The following is a 13441-nucleotide window of genomic DNA, read 5'->3' on the forward strand; positions in this document are numbered from 1 at the left end:
CGCCTGAGGCTGGCCTTGAACTCACACCGATTCTAATTAGGCATGTACAGACTCAGTTTTCCCAGGGCGGGGACTTGCTCAACACTTGAACGTTTGCTGGGACTCTTTGGGGACTCCCGCAACCCCCACCGCGGTCGCTACTCCAGGCGGGCGGAGCCCAGAGGCCGCGCCTGCGCACACTGGCCCGCGCAAGCCCCGCCCCCCGACGTCACGGGTATTTTCGAGTAACTGCGGCTCCTGCGCCCGTCAGCTCCATTTTGTCTTCGGCGCTCGTTGTGGTCGCAGCTCGCTCGGCAAGCTTTGTCTCCCTCGCTCGGCTCGCTGCAGGACGGTAAGACACGGGGGAGCCTGTCAGGGTCCCGCTCGAGTGCCTGGTTCTGCGGGTGTCCGCAGTCTGAGACGGCGTCTTGGCCCGCCCGCCTCCGCTTTCTGACTGCGAGGGTGGGGATGGCGTTGGCGGTGAGCGGGCGCCATGTTGGACCGGCCGAGCCCTAAGATGGCGGCGGCGTCGGCTGCGTCCTCTTCGCCCGACTGACGCGGTAGCGGATGGGGCGCGGCCGTGGCCGGGACTCTGGAACATTCGTGGGAGGTGCACGGAAGGCCAGGTTGACTTCGGAGACTCGGAGTAGACTTGCCTTTTCCGCGGGCCGGGAACGCGCAGCCGGGTACGCGCGTGCCCGCCGGGGAGGAGTCCGTGCCCTCCCTCCCTGGTAAGGGAAGCAGCCCAAAGGTTTTTTATTTTTTCTTTTCTTTTTTTTTTTCCTAGAGGTAAGGTCTCGCTCTAGACCTGGCTGACCTGGAGTTCACTAATGTAGTCTCAGGGTGACCTCGAACTCAGGGCGATCCACCTGCCAATGCCACTCGAGTGCTGGGATTAAAGGCGAGCGCCACCACGCCCCGCTAGCCCAAGAGTTCCCTTAGGGCTAGTCGCATATGTTTAGGAGAAAGACCTACGAACCTACACTTCATTAGTAATCCGGAAAGGGTGGGGATAAACTTTTACCAAAAAGTTAAATACCTTGGGGGAAGAATCCCTATAAAGTTGAAATTCCAGCACCTTGGATAAATGTAATAGTTGCATTTTTTTTTTGGTCTAATACCCGTGATATCTTGGCAACATTCCATAACTTTTGATTAAAAATAAAATTTTAGTTGGGCGTTGTGGCGCACGCCTTTAATCTCAGCACTTGGGAAGCAGAGTTCGAGGCCACCCTGAGACTATTGAATTCCACGTCCGCCGTGGCTAGAGTGAAACCCTATGTCAAAAAATAAATAAAATTTTAAGGGTGAAAATTCAGAAGTAAGAGTTTCATTATTACAATTTAATTGGAAAATAAAGGCATGTCTTTTATGTAGATGAGGCATTCAAAGAGAACTTACTGTCCTGACTGGGATGAAAGAGATTGGGATTATGGAACCTGGAGAAGGAGCCCCAGTCGGAAGAGGAGGAGGAGCTCTCACAGCAGTGCTGGGGAAAATAAGCCCTGCAAATACACTCACTCTAAAACATCTGATAGGTAAGTAGGCTGCTTAAAGCATCACAAGGTAATAGAGGTGGTTTTAAAATTGTGTTTATTTGAGAGAGCTAGAGAGAGAGAATGGGCGCGCCAGGGCTTCCAGCCACTGTTAACGAACTCCAGATGCATGCACCACCTTGTGCATCTGGTTTACATGGGTCCTGAAGAGTTGAACCGGGATCCTTTAGCTTGGCAGGTAAACGCCTTAACTGCTAAGCCATCTCTCCAGCCTGTAGATTTTTTTTTCTTCCCGAGGTAGGGTCTCACTCTAGACCAGGCTGACCTGGAACTCACGATGGAGTCTCAGGGTGGCCTCAAACTCATAGCGATCCTCCTACCTCTGTCTCCCAAGTGCTGGGATTAAAGGCGTGTGTCACTACACCCAGCTCCCATAGATGTGTTTTTTTAAAATATGTTTTATATTTCAGAGGGAGAAAAATGGCAGATAGAATGAGAGTCCCAGGGCCTCCAGCTACTGAAGACAAACCAATCACCTTGTACATCTGGCTTACTTGGTGAATTTGGGTCTTTAGGCTTTGCAGGCCAGCACCTTAAATGCTGAGCTATCTATCTATCTTCAGCCCCTAAAATAAAATATATTTCTGGTTTAAGGAAGCAGTTTAGATGAAGAATGGTTGCCTTACATACTGGAGGCCCTGGGCTATGATGAAAAACCTATCACCTAATTATGTGCCTGGATGATGCATACATAGCTTGAAGGACTTCTGCAAGGCAGGTTCTCAGTTTATAGTCCAGGCTAGCCTTAGACTTTTGGATATTTCTGCTGCTGCTTTCCTGCTTACATTACAGGCAGCCACCACACCCAGTGGAACCAAAAGTTCTTTTGGTCAGATTACTGGAGGGCTGAATTTGTGGTTTAGTAGAGCCACCCTCCTCATGTAGATGACCCTGGTTCAATTCACAACACTACAGAAGCTGAGGATTTGATGACTTCTTTTTCAATATTACAACTGGAAAATAATTTTTTTCCTCTAGTTACTATATGGAAAGCAGATACATATATGAGAAAGATTATCATAGTCGTCGCTACATTGATGAATATAGAAATGACTACAGTCAAGGATATGAACCAGGATATCATCATGGAGACTATGAAAGCAGATATCTGAACCATAGTAGCAAGTCTTCTGGTAGAAGTGGAAGTAGTCATAAAAGTAAACGCAGGATTCACCACCGTACTTCACCTCATCGCTTACATGGGGTAGGAGCACTTTTGAAACATTTTAAAAGTTTGTTTCCCATATGGAACAGGAAAATTAAATTTTTGTCTGTCTGAGAAAATTGTGTTTTTAGATAAAAGTCCTCTCAACTTTAACTTACAGGATTCTGCTTGTGCATTAGATAGGAAATTCATTAGAGTACATATTTAGTTCTCTGGTAATAGATTTAATTACTCATTGGCTACTAATTGTCATTCCAGTGAAATAGAGAAGATAACTTAGAAAATGATATTCTCCAAATTTTCGTAGAGTACTTCAAGAAATATGTTTTGTTTGCTAAGTTCATTGAATATAGGTATTTTGTGTGAGGGAGGATTAGTCATGTGTCTGTTGTAACAGCAGGTTCACTAATCCTTTTTGCATTAAGAAGTGTATACCAGATTTGAGCTTTATGGGTTTTGTACTTAGTTGGAGATCATATATCAGATCACATTTAAAGTGCTATGTATAGTGTTGTTTTCATATACCAAATCCTCTTTCTTCCCCAAATCAGGACTATATTTGTATTTTTTTTTAACCTTAGTTAGGAAATCTGAACTTGGCCACAGTCTATTTTGACAAGTGAATATTGCATCCTACAGTTTTGCAGCATTAAATAGAAACTTAAAATTTATGTTTCAGTGAATGGTACAGCTAAGCATTTTTTTTAAAGAAAAAATATGTGTTTATGTTTTGTTGCCTTACCACTGAGTATCTTATCTGAAAATCTGTTCCTTGCCATGTTTTTCTCCTGTTAACATAAACTATGTGCCCTGTGAATTTCTGGGGACTGAATTTGAAATTGCTCCTGCCAACCGTTTGTGGCCTGGCGTGTATCTGAATGCCTGAATATCTCCCCGCTGAATGAATTTCGTATTCTGCCCTGAATTCACTCGGGTATATTGATTGGCTGGATGATCTTGGTGCCGCCCACTTGACGTTTCCAGAGGAGTCACCGAAGGAAAAGAACCAGGAGTGTAGAGGATGATGAGGAGGGTCACCTGATCTGTCAGAGTGGAGACGTACTAAGTGCAAGATGTATAGACTATTTTTCAACACTTATTAACTTTTCAGATAACATAATCTATATATAGATTAAGATTTCTGAGATTTGGAAATCTTTTTGTTTTTTGTTTTTCTTTCTCTGTTTTGTTTGTTTTTCCATTTCTTTTGGTGGGGGGATTGTGTCTTTGCTATCTTTTAGAATTTTAATATTATGCAGAAATTCCAGAACAGTAAATCAAGTTAATGAAATTACTTAAGAATGAAATTAGATCTAAAAATATTTGTATGTTTTTTGGTGGTGTTGACTGTGATAAGTAACTAGTGGTGAGGACATTTTGTAATATCAACTAGAATAATCTTCATCACTAGCATTTATTATGATAAGTACATTGTTCATGTTTCTGAGTGACTGAGATTTATTTCTCTCTTTTAGATGAAATTGTTGATACTTTAGGAGAAGGAGCTTTTGGGAAAGTAGTGGAGTGCATTGATCATAAAGCGTAAGTTTCCTGTGTTATATTCACATTTAGGAGTTCCCCAGTATAGGAAATTAGTTTGTACCTTTGTACCCTTTTGGTATGAATTTTTTTTGAACATTTTTACTTACTTATTTGAGGTGGGGGAGGCAGATAGACAATGGGTGTGCCAGGTCCTCTTGCACTGCAAACAAACTCCAGATGCATGTGCCACCTTGGGCATGGCTTATGTGAGTCCTAGGCATTCAAGGGTCCTTTGGCTTTGTAGGCAAGTGCCTAAACTGCTAAGCCATCTCTCAGCCTTTGAATATTTTTTGAAATGTAGAAAAACTTTTGGTTTAAGCCAGATAAGGTAGACTGCTTTTTTGGGTTTTTTCTTTTGGTTTTTTTGAGGTAGGGTCTCAAGCTAGCCCAGGCTGACCTGGGATTTACTTTGTATTCTCAGGGTGGCCTTGAACTCATGGTGATCCTCCTACTTCAGCCTCCTGAGAGCTGGGATTAAAAGCATAGTCTAAGGCCAGGCGTGAGAGGCAGCGCACACCTTTAATCCCAGCACTCCCAGAGGCAGAGAGAAGATAGACTACAGAGTGAATTTCAGGTCAGCCTGGGCTAGAGCTATATCCTACCTACAAATACAAAAAGAAAACAAAAAACTTTTAAGTCAAACCATAAGTTGTTTTTTTTTTTTTTTTCCAGGCGTGGTGGCACACTTTATTTTTTTTATTTTTTTGTGATTTTTTGAGGTAGGGTTTCACTCTAGCTCAGGCTGACCTGGAATTCACTATGTAGTCTCAGGGTGGCCTCGAACTCCCAGTGATCCTCCTACCTCTGCCTCCCAAGTGCTGGGATTAAAGGCATGCGCCCAACACACCCGGCTTATTTTTTTATTAGCATTTTCCATGAGTATAAAAAAATATCCCATGGTAATTCCCTCCCTTCTCCCCCCCCCCACTTTCCCCTTTGAAATTCCATTCTCCATCATATTACCTCCCCATTCTCAATCATTGTATGAACCATAAGAAAACAAGTACGGATCAGGTAAAATAGCGCAATTTACTGAATATGAAACTTGAATGACACATTTACCAACTTTTTTTAACTTGGACTTATTCTCTCAAACAGGGGAGGTAGACATGTAGCAGTAAAAATAGTTAAAAATGTGGATAGGTATTGTGAAGCTGCTTGCTCAGAAATTCAAGTTCTGGAACACCTAAATACAACAGACCCCCACAGTACCTTGTAAGTATCATATTAGAACTTGGAACGTGGCTTTAGGACATTAGAATTGTGAAGTGCTGCACTGATTTTTTTGTGTGTTTACAGCCGCTGTGTCCAGATGTTGGAGTGGTTTGAGCATCATGGTCACATTTGCATTGTGTTTGAACTGCTGGGGCTTAGTACTTACGACTTCATTAAGGAGAATGGTTTTCTACCATTTCGACTGGATCATATCAGGAAGATGGCATATCAGATATGCAAATCTGTGAATTGTAAGTTCTTGGCATATCTAAAAACTTGAGTTTGTGATCTTTACTAAACACGGTAATGTGGCTGAGGATGATAGAAGTCATTATGTTGTACAGCTGAGGGTATAGGTTAGCACATGGCCCTTAGTTTTATCCCCAGATTAAAAAATAAAACTGCATTGATGCATAAATTTATAGCATATGTGCCCATTGCACAATATACAAGCATCATGTATATTCCATAAATATATCCAATCAAAAATAAAGGCCAAGGGGCTAGAGAGATGGCTTTTGGTTGAGCACTTGCCTGTAAAGCCTAAGGACCCCGGTTCAAAGCTTGATTCCCCAGGACTCTCCAGATGCACAAGGGGGTCGTCTGAAGTTTGTTAGCAGTGGCTGGAGTTCCTGGTGCACCTCTTATCTGCCTCTTTCTCTGTTCCTCTCAAAAAAATAAAAAAAATAAGTAAAGGCCAGGCTGGAGGGATGGCTTAGTTAGCAGTTAAGGTGCTTGCCTGAAAGCCAAAGGATCCAGGTTGGATTCCCCAGGACCCATGTAAGCCAGAAGCACAAGGCGATGCATGTGTCTGGAGTTTGTTTGCAGTGGCTAGAGCCCTGGCATGCCCATTCTCTGTCCTGTCTGTCAGATAAAAATAAAAATATTTATAAAAAATAAAAATAAAGATCATTAAGGTGCTTCATTGCTTGTGAAGCCTAAAGATCCAGGTTTGATTCCCCAGTACCCACATAATGCCAGATGCACAAGGTGGCACATGCATCTGGAATTTGTTTACAGTGACTGGAGGCCCTGGCATGCTCATTCGCTAATATTTAAAAAATTTTTTTCCTTTTTTCCAAATTTTTATTAACAACTTCCACGATTGTAAACAATATCCCATGATAATACCTCCCTCCCCCCACTTTCCCCTTTGAAACTCCATTCTCCATCATAATCCCTCCCCATCTCAGTCTCTTTTTTTCCTTTATTTTTATTTTTTGATTTTTATTAGCATCTTCCATGATTATTAAAAAAAAAAATCCCATGGAAATTCCCCCCCCCCCACTTTCCCCATTGAAATTTAAAAAAAATTTTTTTTAAAGGAGCTGGGCATGAGTTTGAGGCCAGCTGGAGACTACAGAGTAAATTCCAGGTCAGCCTGGGCTAGAGTAAGACCCTACCTCAAAAAACAAATGAAAACTAAAGTAACAGAGAGGAGATTGGGGGAGGATTATTGCTTTGAGCTCAGGAGTTCCAAGACAGCCTGGCCTAGAGTGAGACCCTACCTCAAATAAAGATAGATACATACGTACCAGCTTAGAACTGTGAGTGAAACCTAAATGTGCCAATTGTAGCTTCATAAAGATCTCTTTCTTGTCCAATTTATTTTGTTTTTGGCTTTTCAAGTTAGGGTCGCTCGAGCCCAGGCTGACCTGGCTTGAGACTCAAATCTATCTTCTTACTCTTGCTTCCCAAGTGCTAGGATTAGAAGTGTATGCCAACATGTCCAGCTATATATTTTTTTTAAATAAATAGGATCTGGATATCCATGGCCTCACAGTGCTTGGCACTACCTATACAAGATCTTCATAGAAGGAGGAAAAGAGGAGAATAAAATAAAATGAAAGACTGAACGAGAGGGGGAAGGGATATGATGAAGGGTAGATTTATGAAGGGGAAAGGAGGGTGAGGAGGGAATTATCATGGCTTATTGTCTATAATTGTGGAAGGTGCCAATAAAAAAGTTAAAAATTTAAAAGTATTTCTGTGAAGCCAGGCATGGTGGTGTGTGCCTTTAATCCCAGCATTTGGGAGACAGAGGTTGCCTGGGCTAGAGTAAAACTAACTCAAAAAGTCAATGAACAAAAAAGATTAAGGTCTCACTCTAGCTCAGGCTGCCTTCCCACTCACACTGATCCTCCTGCCTCAGTCTTCCAAGTACTAGGATTGAAGGGTAATAACCACAACACCTGGCTAAGCTCTCCTTAAATTTGGGATCCTCTTGCCTCACCTGAATACAGGGATTATAGGTGTGGGCCACCATACGAAAAACTGTTTCTGTTGTGCTGTCTGAAATTGCCACAACTTTCTCTGTTTTGTTTTCAGTTTTACATAGTAATAAGTTGACTCACACAGACTTAAAGCCTGAAAACATCTTGTTTGTGCATTCTGACTACACAGAAGCTTATAATCCCAAAATGGTAAGTCTCCAATCGATTCATAGATTGTAATGAATTTCTTATGCTTACATATTTTCTCTTACATCCTTGATTTGTGATTTTCAGAAACGTGATGAACGTACAGTAATAAATCCCGATATTAAGGTGGTTGACTTTGGAAGTGCAACATACGATGACGAACATCACAGTACGTTGGTGTCTACAAGACATTATCGAGCACCTGAAGTTATTCTAGGTTAGTAGTTATTACTCTTTGAAAACCTACATAGTCTTACGGTTTTATTCTTGGTAAGATTGTTAGGTCATTTGCTAATAATAATGCAGTACATTGCTGAGCAATAGGGATGTTTTTTTAAGAAGTAGATCATGGGGTGAATAACATAAAATTTACTTCTCAGTACTTAGGAAGCAAGGGAAAGAGAAGCCACAGGATCTGGACCACCTGGGGTATATTTTGCCTTTAAAAGAGTACTTAGAGCCTGGTGTGGTGGTTCACACCTTTAATCCCAGCACTTGGGAGGCAGGGGTAGGAGGATGCCATGAGTTTCAGGTCAGCCTTAGCTAAAGTGAGACTCTACCTCAAAAAAAGAAAAAAAGTTACAAGATTAAGTCAAGCACCAGTGAAAATAATGAGACTTTTTGTGGGGGTGTAGAAATGGCTCAGCAGTTAAAGGCATGACCCATACATATTTATAGGTAAATACAGAGGGAGGGAGAGAAATTGTAAGATTAATCTCTTAAATGAGCTGTATGAAACTGCTGCTGGAGTTCTTTAAAATAATTTAAGGTTTGGATGTAGCTCAGCTGGAAGACTGCTTGGCTAGCATGCACAAAGCACAGGGTTCAATCCCTGATAGTGCTGCATACACTGGCTATGGTGGCATGTCCCTATAACCTCAACATTCAGAGGTAGTTACAGAAAGGAGCATCAAAGGTTAAAGGGTAGCCAGTGCTACCTGAGACCCTGTCTCAAGGAAAAAAAAAAAAAAGACTGGAGAGATTGCTGGCAAGTCAAAGGACCTGGGTTTGATTCTCCAGTACTCAGGTAAAACTAGACACACAAGGTGGCTAGAGGCCCTGGTATGCCTGAGGTAGGGTCTCTCTCTATCCCTAGCTGACCTAGACTTCACTATGTAGTCTCAGGGTGGCCTCGAACTCACAGTGATCCTCCTGCCTCTGCCTCCCGAGTGCTGGGATTAAAAGCATTGTGCCACCACACCCAGCCTGGATATCCATGACGTCAAGAGTGCCTGATACTATCTACACAAGACCATCATAATAGGAAGAAAAGATAATGACATCAAAATGAAAGACTGATTGAGAGGGGGAGGGGATATAATGGGGAGTGGAGTTTCAAAGGGGAAAATGGGAGGGAGAGAATTAGCATGGGATATTGTTTACAATTATGGAAGTTGTCAATAAAATAAAGAGACAACAAACTGGAAAGGAAAAAACAAAACAACAGTAACAAGGTCCTCCTCATCGTTAGTCAGATACTGTGTTATAATAACTGAATGCTATACTTGATGACTGGCATTGCAAGTTTGTTTGCATTTAACCGAACACTTAAGTATGTCATAAATGTTAAAAGAAGTCACGTAAGTGATTTTATTTTTGAGGCAGGGTCTCACTATATCCCAGGTTGATGATGGTGATTTTACTATAACAGCTCCTGAGTGCTAGGAGTTTAGGCATGTGAGCCTCAGGCTTTATATTTTTCCTTGTTTACATACAAGTGAAATATTGAAGCTTTAGCTGGGCATTGTGGCGCATGTCTTTAATCCCAGCACTCAGGAGGCCGAGGTGGGATGACCACTGTGAGTTCAAGGCTACCCTGAGACTAAATAGTGAAGTCTAGATCAGCCTGAGCCAGAGTGAGACCCTACTTTGAAAAAGAAAGAAAAAGAAAATACTGAGGTTCTCCTCCTAACATTGTGCTTTGTTTTGCAGCCCTGGGATGGTCTCAACCATGTGATGTCTGGAGTATAGGATGTATCCTTATTGAATACTATCTTGGATTTACAGTATTTCCAGTAAGTAACTAATTAGTTTTAGTTGTTTTGCACAAGAAAAGTCCTATAATAACTGTTATTTAGGGAACTCATTGGCAAGCTTATTCAGACTTTATTTACTAGCTTTTATTGCTGACCAAAATAGGCTATTTTGGTGATCGCCTTTCTGGTTCGCCAAGAACCAGGAAATTGACACTGATGTTAAATAAAAATGAAGCACAACGTTTGAATTTATTAACGAGTTTTTTAATTTTAGACACATGATAGTAAGGAGCACTTAGCCATGATGGAAAGGATTCTTGGACCTCTACCCAAACACATGATACAAAAAACCAGGTATGTTTTATTTGAGTCATTGCTTTTCCTTTTATTATTCCTTTTATTACTGGGTTCCGGAGTCCCATCAGAACTTTATAAAATAAATATAATGAATGCCCTTTTTGACAGAAAGAGGCAGATAGAGAATGAGGGCACCAGGGCCTCCAGCCACTGCAAACGAACTCCATACACATGCGCCCCCTTACGCATCTGGCTATCGTGGGTCTTGGGGAATCAAGCCTCTAACCATAATGAATGCCTTTTAAATTAAGTAGTATATTACCTTACTAGAAAGTGAATAACATATCTGTCTAGAAAAGTACTGACCTTGAGCTAGAAAAGCAGTCAGTCTCCTTTGCTAGATGCTTTATGTTTTGGGCAGTCAACATGGTAAATGTGAATGTTTTCTGACCTGTTTTAGGAAACGGAAATATTTTCATCATGATCGGTTAGACTGGGATGAACACAGTTCTGCAGGCAGATATGTTTCACGTCGCTGTAAACCTCTTAAGGTAAGCTTGAGATATTTCCTTATTCCCCTCTGTTTTTAATAACAACTTCCATGATTGTAAACAATAGCCCATGGTAATGCCCTCTCAATCTCTCTTATTACATCTTTTTGTGATGTTTCTTATTTGAGTCTGGGAGGCACAAGAGAACAAAAGATGACCCGAGAGGCCAGTCTTTAGAGGACTGTAACTATGACCCCCCTCTTGAAGGGCACATGGGTATTAGTGTAGACAACACAATACCTGCAATGATGGGAAAATTATGTGTTATAAACTGTAGCTCAATTTCTTTCTTTTTTCCTTTCAGGAATTTATGCTTTCTCAGGATGCTGAACATGAATTACTCTTTGACCTCATTGAAAAAATGTTGGAGTATGATCCAGCCAAAAGAATTACTCTCAAAGAAGCCTTAAGGCATCCTTTCTTTTACCCACTAAAAAAAGCTACATAGATGCTTATCTGCATAACTCTTCAGAAGAGATTTTTATTGACTGTATCAGTCTGGTTTTAAATATTAAGTTATTTTGTATAGCTTTGTGAGTTTCTTTATTGTATTGTGTATTTGGGTAATTTGATTTTAAGTATATAGCCAAGTAAGTTTCAGTGATTAGAAAACGATTTGAGAATAAACTTTGCTCATGAGGTTTGTGTGCAATTTGATTTTGGTACCATTTTTGTTATTTTTCATTTTTCAAAATAGTGTCTCTAGGCCAGGTTGGCCTCAAACTTATGCTGCCATGCTTAGCTTTTTTTAGTGTCTCACTGTATGTAGCCCAGGCTGATCTCAACTGAGATCTCTTGGTGATCCTATGGCCTCCACTTCCTGAGTGCTGGAATTAAAGGTGTGGACGACCATGCCCTGCTTGTTTTTGTCAGTTTAAAGAATGGATGCATTTTCCTTATGGAAGTTTTTTTTTTTTTAACCTTTATAATTTTGTGAAGTTTTAAATTATTTATTTATTTATTTATTTGAGAGCGACAGACACAGAGAGAAAGACAGATAGAGGGGGAGAGAGGGAATGGGCGCGCCAGGGCTTCCAGCCTCTGCAAACGAACTCCAGATGCATGCGCCCCCTTATGCATCTGGCTAACGTGGGACCTGGGGAACCGAGCCTCAAACCGGGGTCCTTAGGCTTCACAGGCAAGCGCTTAACCGCTAAGCCCTCTCTCCAGCCCCCTTATGGAAGTTTTGAGTCTTCGTTGCAAAGTGGGATTTGGGCCATCCCTTGCTATGCTACTCCATATGAAACTTGTTTTTCGGGGTAGGGTTTCATGCTAACTCTGGCTGGCCTGGAATTCAGGGTGGTCTCAAACTGATGATGCTTACTCCTGCCTCCCCAGTCCTGGGAGTAAGTAGAGGCGTGCCCCACCAACCACGCCTGGCAATTCTTTGATTTTTGTTGGTTTATTTCTAACCTTCCAGTATGTGTTCTGCATGTGAAATTCCTTCAGGGCTAAAAGTGAACCTCTACAACCTTTGCAAGCAAGTATGAATAAGCAAGGTGTACCTCATAAGATACTTGTTTCCCTGTTCTGCGTTTTATGCATGTGATACTCTGAGCACATGGTGTCCACATACCTGTAATCCCAGCATTAGGGAGGTAGAAACAGAACCTTGAGTTTGAAGCCATCCTGGGCTACTTGAAACCTTGTGTCAAAGAGGGAAAAAAAAAACTTACAAATGCATTTAAATACAGACCTGTTGATTCATGCTTAAAAAATTTAAGTTTTATTGAGAGCAAGAGAATGGGCGCACCAGGGCCTCCAGCCACTACAAGCAACATGTGCCCCCTTTGTGCATCTGGCTAACGTGGGTCCTGGAGAATTGAGCCTCGGACCGAGGTCCTTACGCTTCACAGGCAAATGTTTAACCGCTAAGCCTTCTCTCCAGCCTGCCTCATGCTTTTAAACCCAGCACTTAGAAGGACTGTCTTTGAATTCAAAGCCAGCCTGGGCTACAGAGTGAGTTTGAGGTCTGCCTGGGTTAGAGTGAGACCCTGCCTCAAAAACAAAAGAACAAGCTGATTTGCAGACCATTTTACAAATCCTCCCTTGCTGTCAATATTCAGTCAGATTACCTCAAAGTCCAAGCATTTATATTTTTATTTTTTATTGACGTGCATGATTGTAAACAATACCCCATGGTAATACCCTCCTTCCCTCCCCCCCCCCAGCATTTTTTATTTGCACATTCAGAATTTTTTCAGGTGCAAGGGCTCAGTTGACATCATAACCCTTACCTATTTCTTAAAATTTTTGTTTGTGACCTTTGCACATAGCAGCTTTATTCACAGTAGGACAAAACTTGAAACAACCAAATGTTTCTACATTTTCATGATATAACAGTAACAAACAGGAATAGATCACTGATATGCACAGTGACATTGATAAATCTTTTTTTTGTAAATTTATTTATTTGAGAGTGACAGAGAAAGACAGAGGGAGAGAGAGAGAATGGGCTCGCCAGGGCTTCCAGCCTCTGCAAACGAACTCCATCCAGACGCATGCACCCCCTTGTGCATCTGGCTAACGTGGGTACTGGAGAATCGAGCCTTGACCCGGGGTCCTTAGGCTTCACAGACAAGCGCTTAACCACTAAGCCATCTCTCCAGCCCAATTTAGAACGTTTTTATGTTCGCCTCTGTTCAAAAAATAAAAGATCTTTATAAAATAGTATTTTATATATATATATATATTTTAAATTTTTATTTATTTATTTGAGAGCAACAGACACAAGAGAGAA

General features: G+C 41.5%; 1 protein-coding gene across 2 annotated transcripts; it reads left to right on the plus strand.

Annotated features, from left to right (window-relative positions):
- Positions 1-218: 218 nt before the first annotated feature.
- On the plus strand, positions 219-11340 carry Clk1 (CDC like kinase 1). 2 transcript variants are annotated; one of them, XM_004653586.3, is made up of 13 exons: positions 219-331; positions 1357-1517; positions 2514-2739; positions 3685-3775; positions 4176-4242; positions 5341-5457; positions 5542-5708; positions 7786-7880; positions 7965-8094; positions 9810-9892; positions 10128-10207; positions 10611-10701; positions 11006-11340. In XM_004653586.3, the coding sequence occupies exons 2-13, from the start codon at positions 1357-1359 to the stop codon at positions 11147-11149; spliced, it is 1452 nt and encodes a 483-aa protein (XP_004653643.1). In that variant the 5' UTR covers positions 219-331; the 3' UTR covers positions 11150-11340. The 2 variants fall into 2 exon arrangements, with proteins under 2 accessions (XP_004653643.1, XP_045004062.1); XM_045148127.1 differs by lacking the exons at positions 219-331; positions 1357-1517; positions 3685-3775 and having other exon boundaries at positions 2600-2739.
- Positions 11341-13441: the final 2101 nt, after the last annotated feature.

Source organism: Jaculus jaculus, chromosome 4 (genome assembly GCF_020740685.1).
Source record: "Jaculus jaculus isolate mJacJac1 chromosome 4, mJacJac1.mat.Y.cur, whole genome shotgun sequence".
NCBI classification, from domain to species: domain Eukaryota; kingdom Metazoa; phylum Chordata; class Mammalia; order Rodentia; family Dipodidae; genus Jaculus; species Jaculus jaculus.

Bases quoted from the DNA above. Each gene is read 5' to 3' on its own strand.
- Clk1 (XM_004653586.3), top strand. From the start codon at position 1,357: ATGAGGCATTCAAAGAGAACTTACTGTCCTGACTGGGATGAAAGAGAT. The intron at 5,458-5,541 runs GTAAGTATCATA...GTGTGTTTACAG, and splicing joins ACAGACCCCCACAGTACCTT to CCGCTGTGTCCAGATGTTGG. The intron at 10,208-10,610 runs GTATGTTTTATT...GACCTGTTTTAG, and splicing joins CACATGATACAAAAAACCAG to GAAACGGAAATATTTTCATC.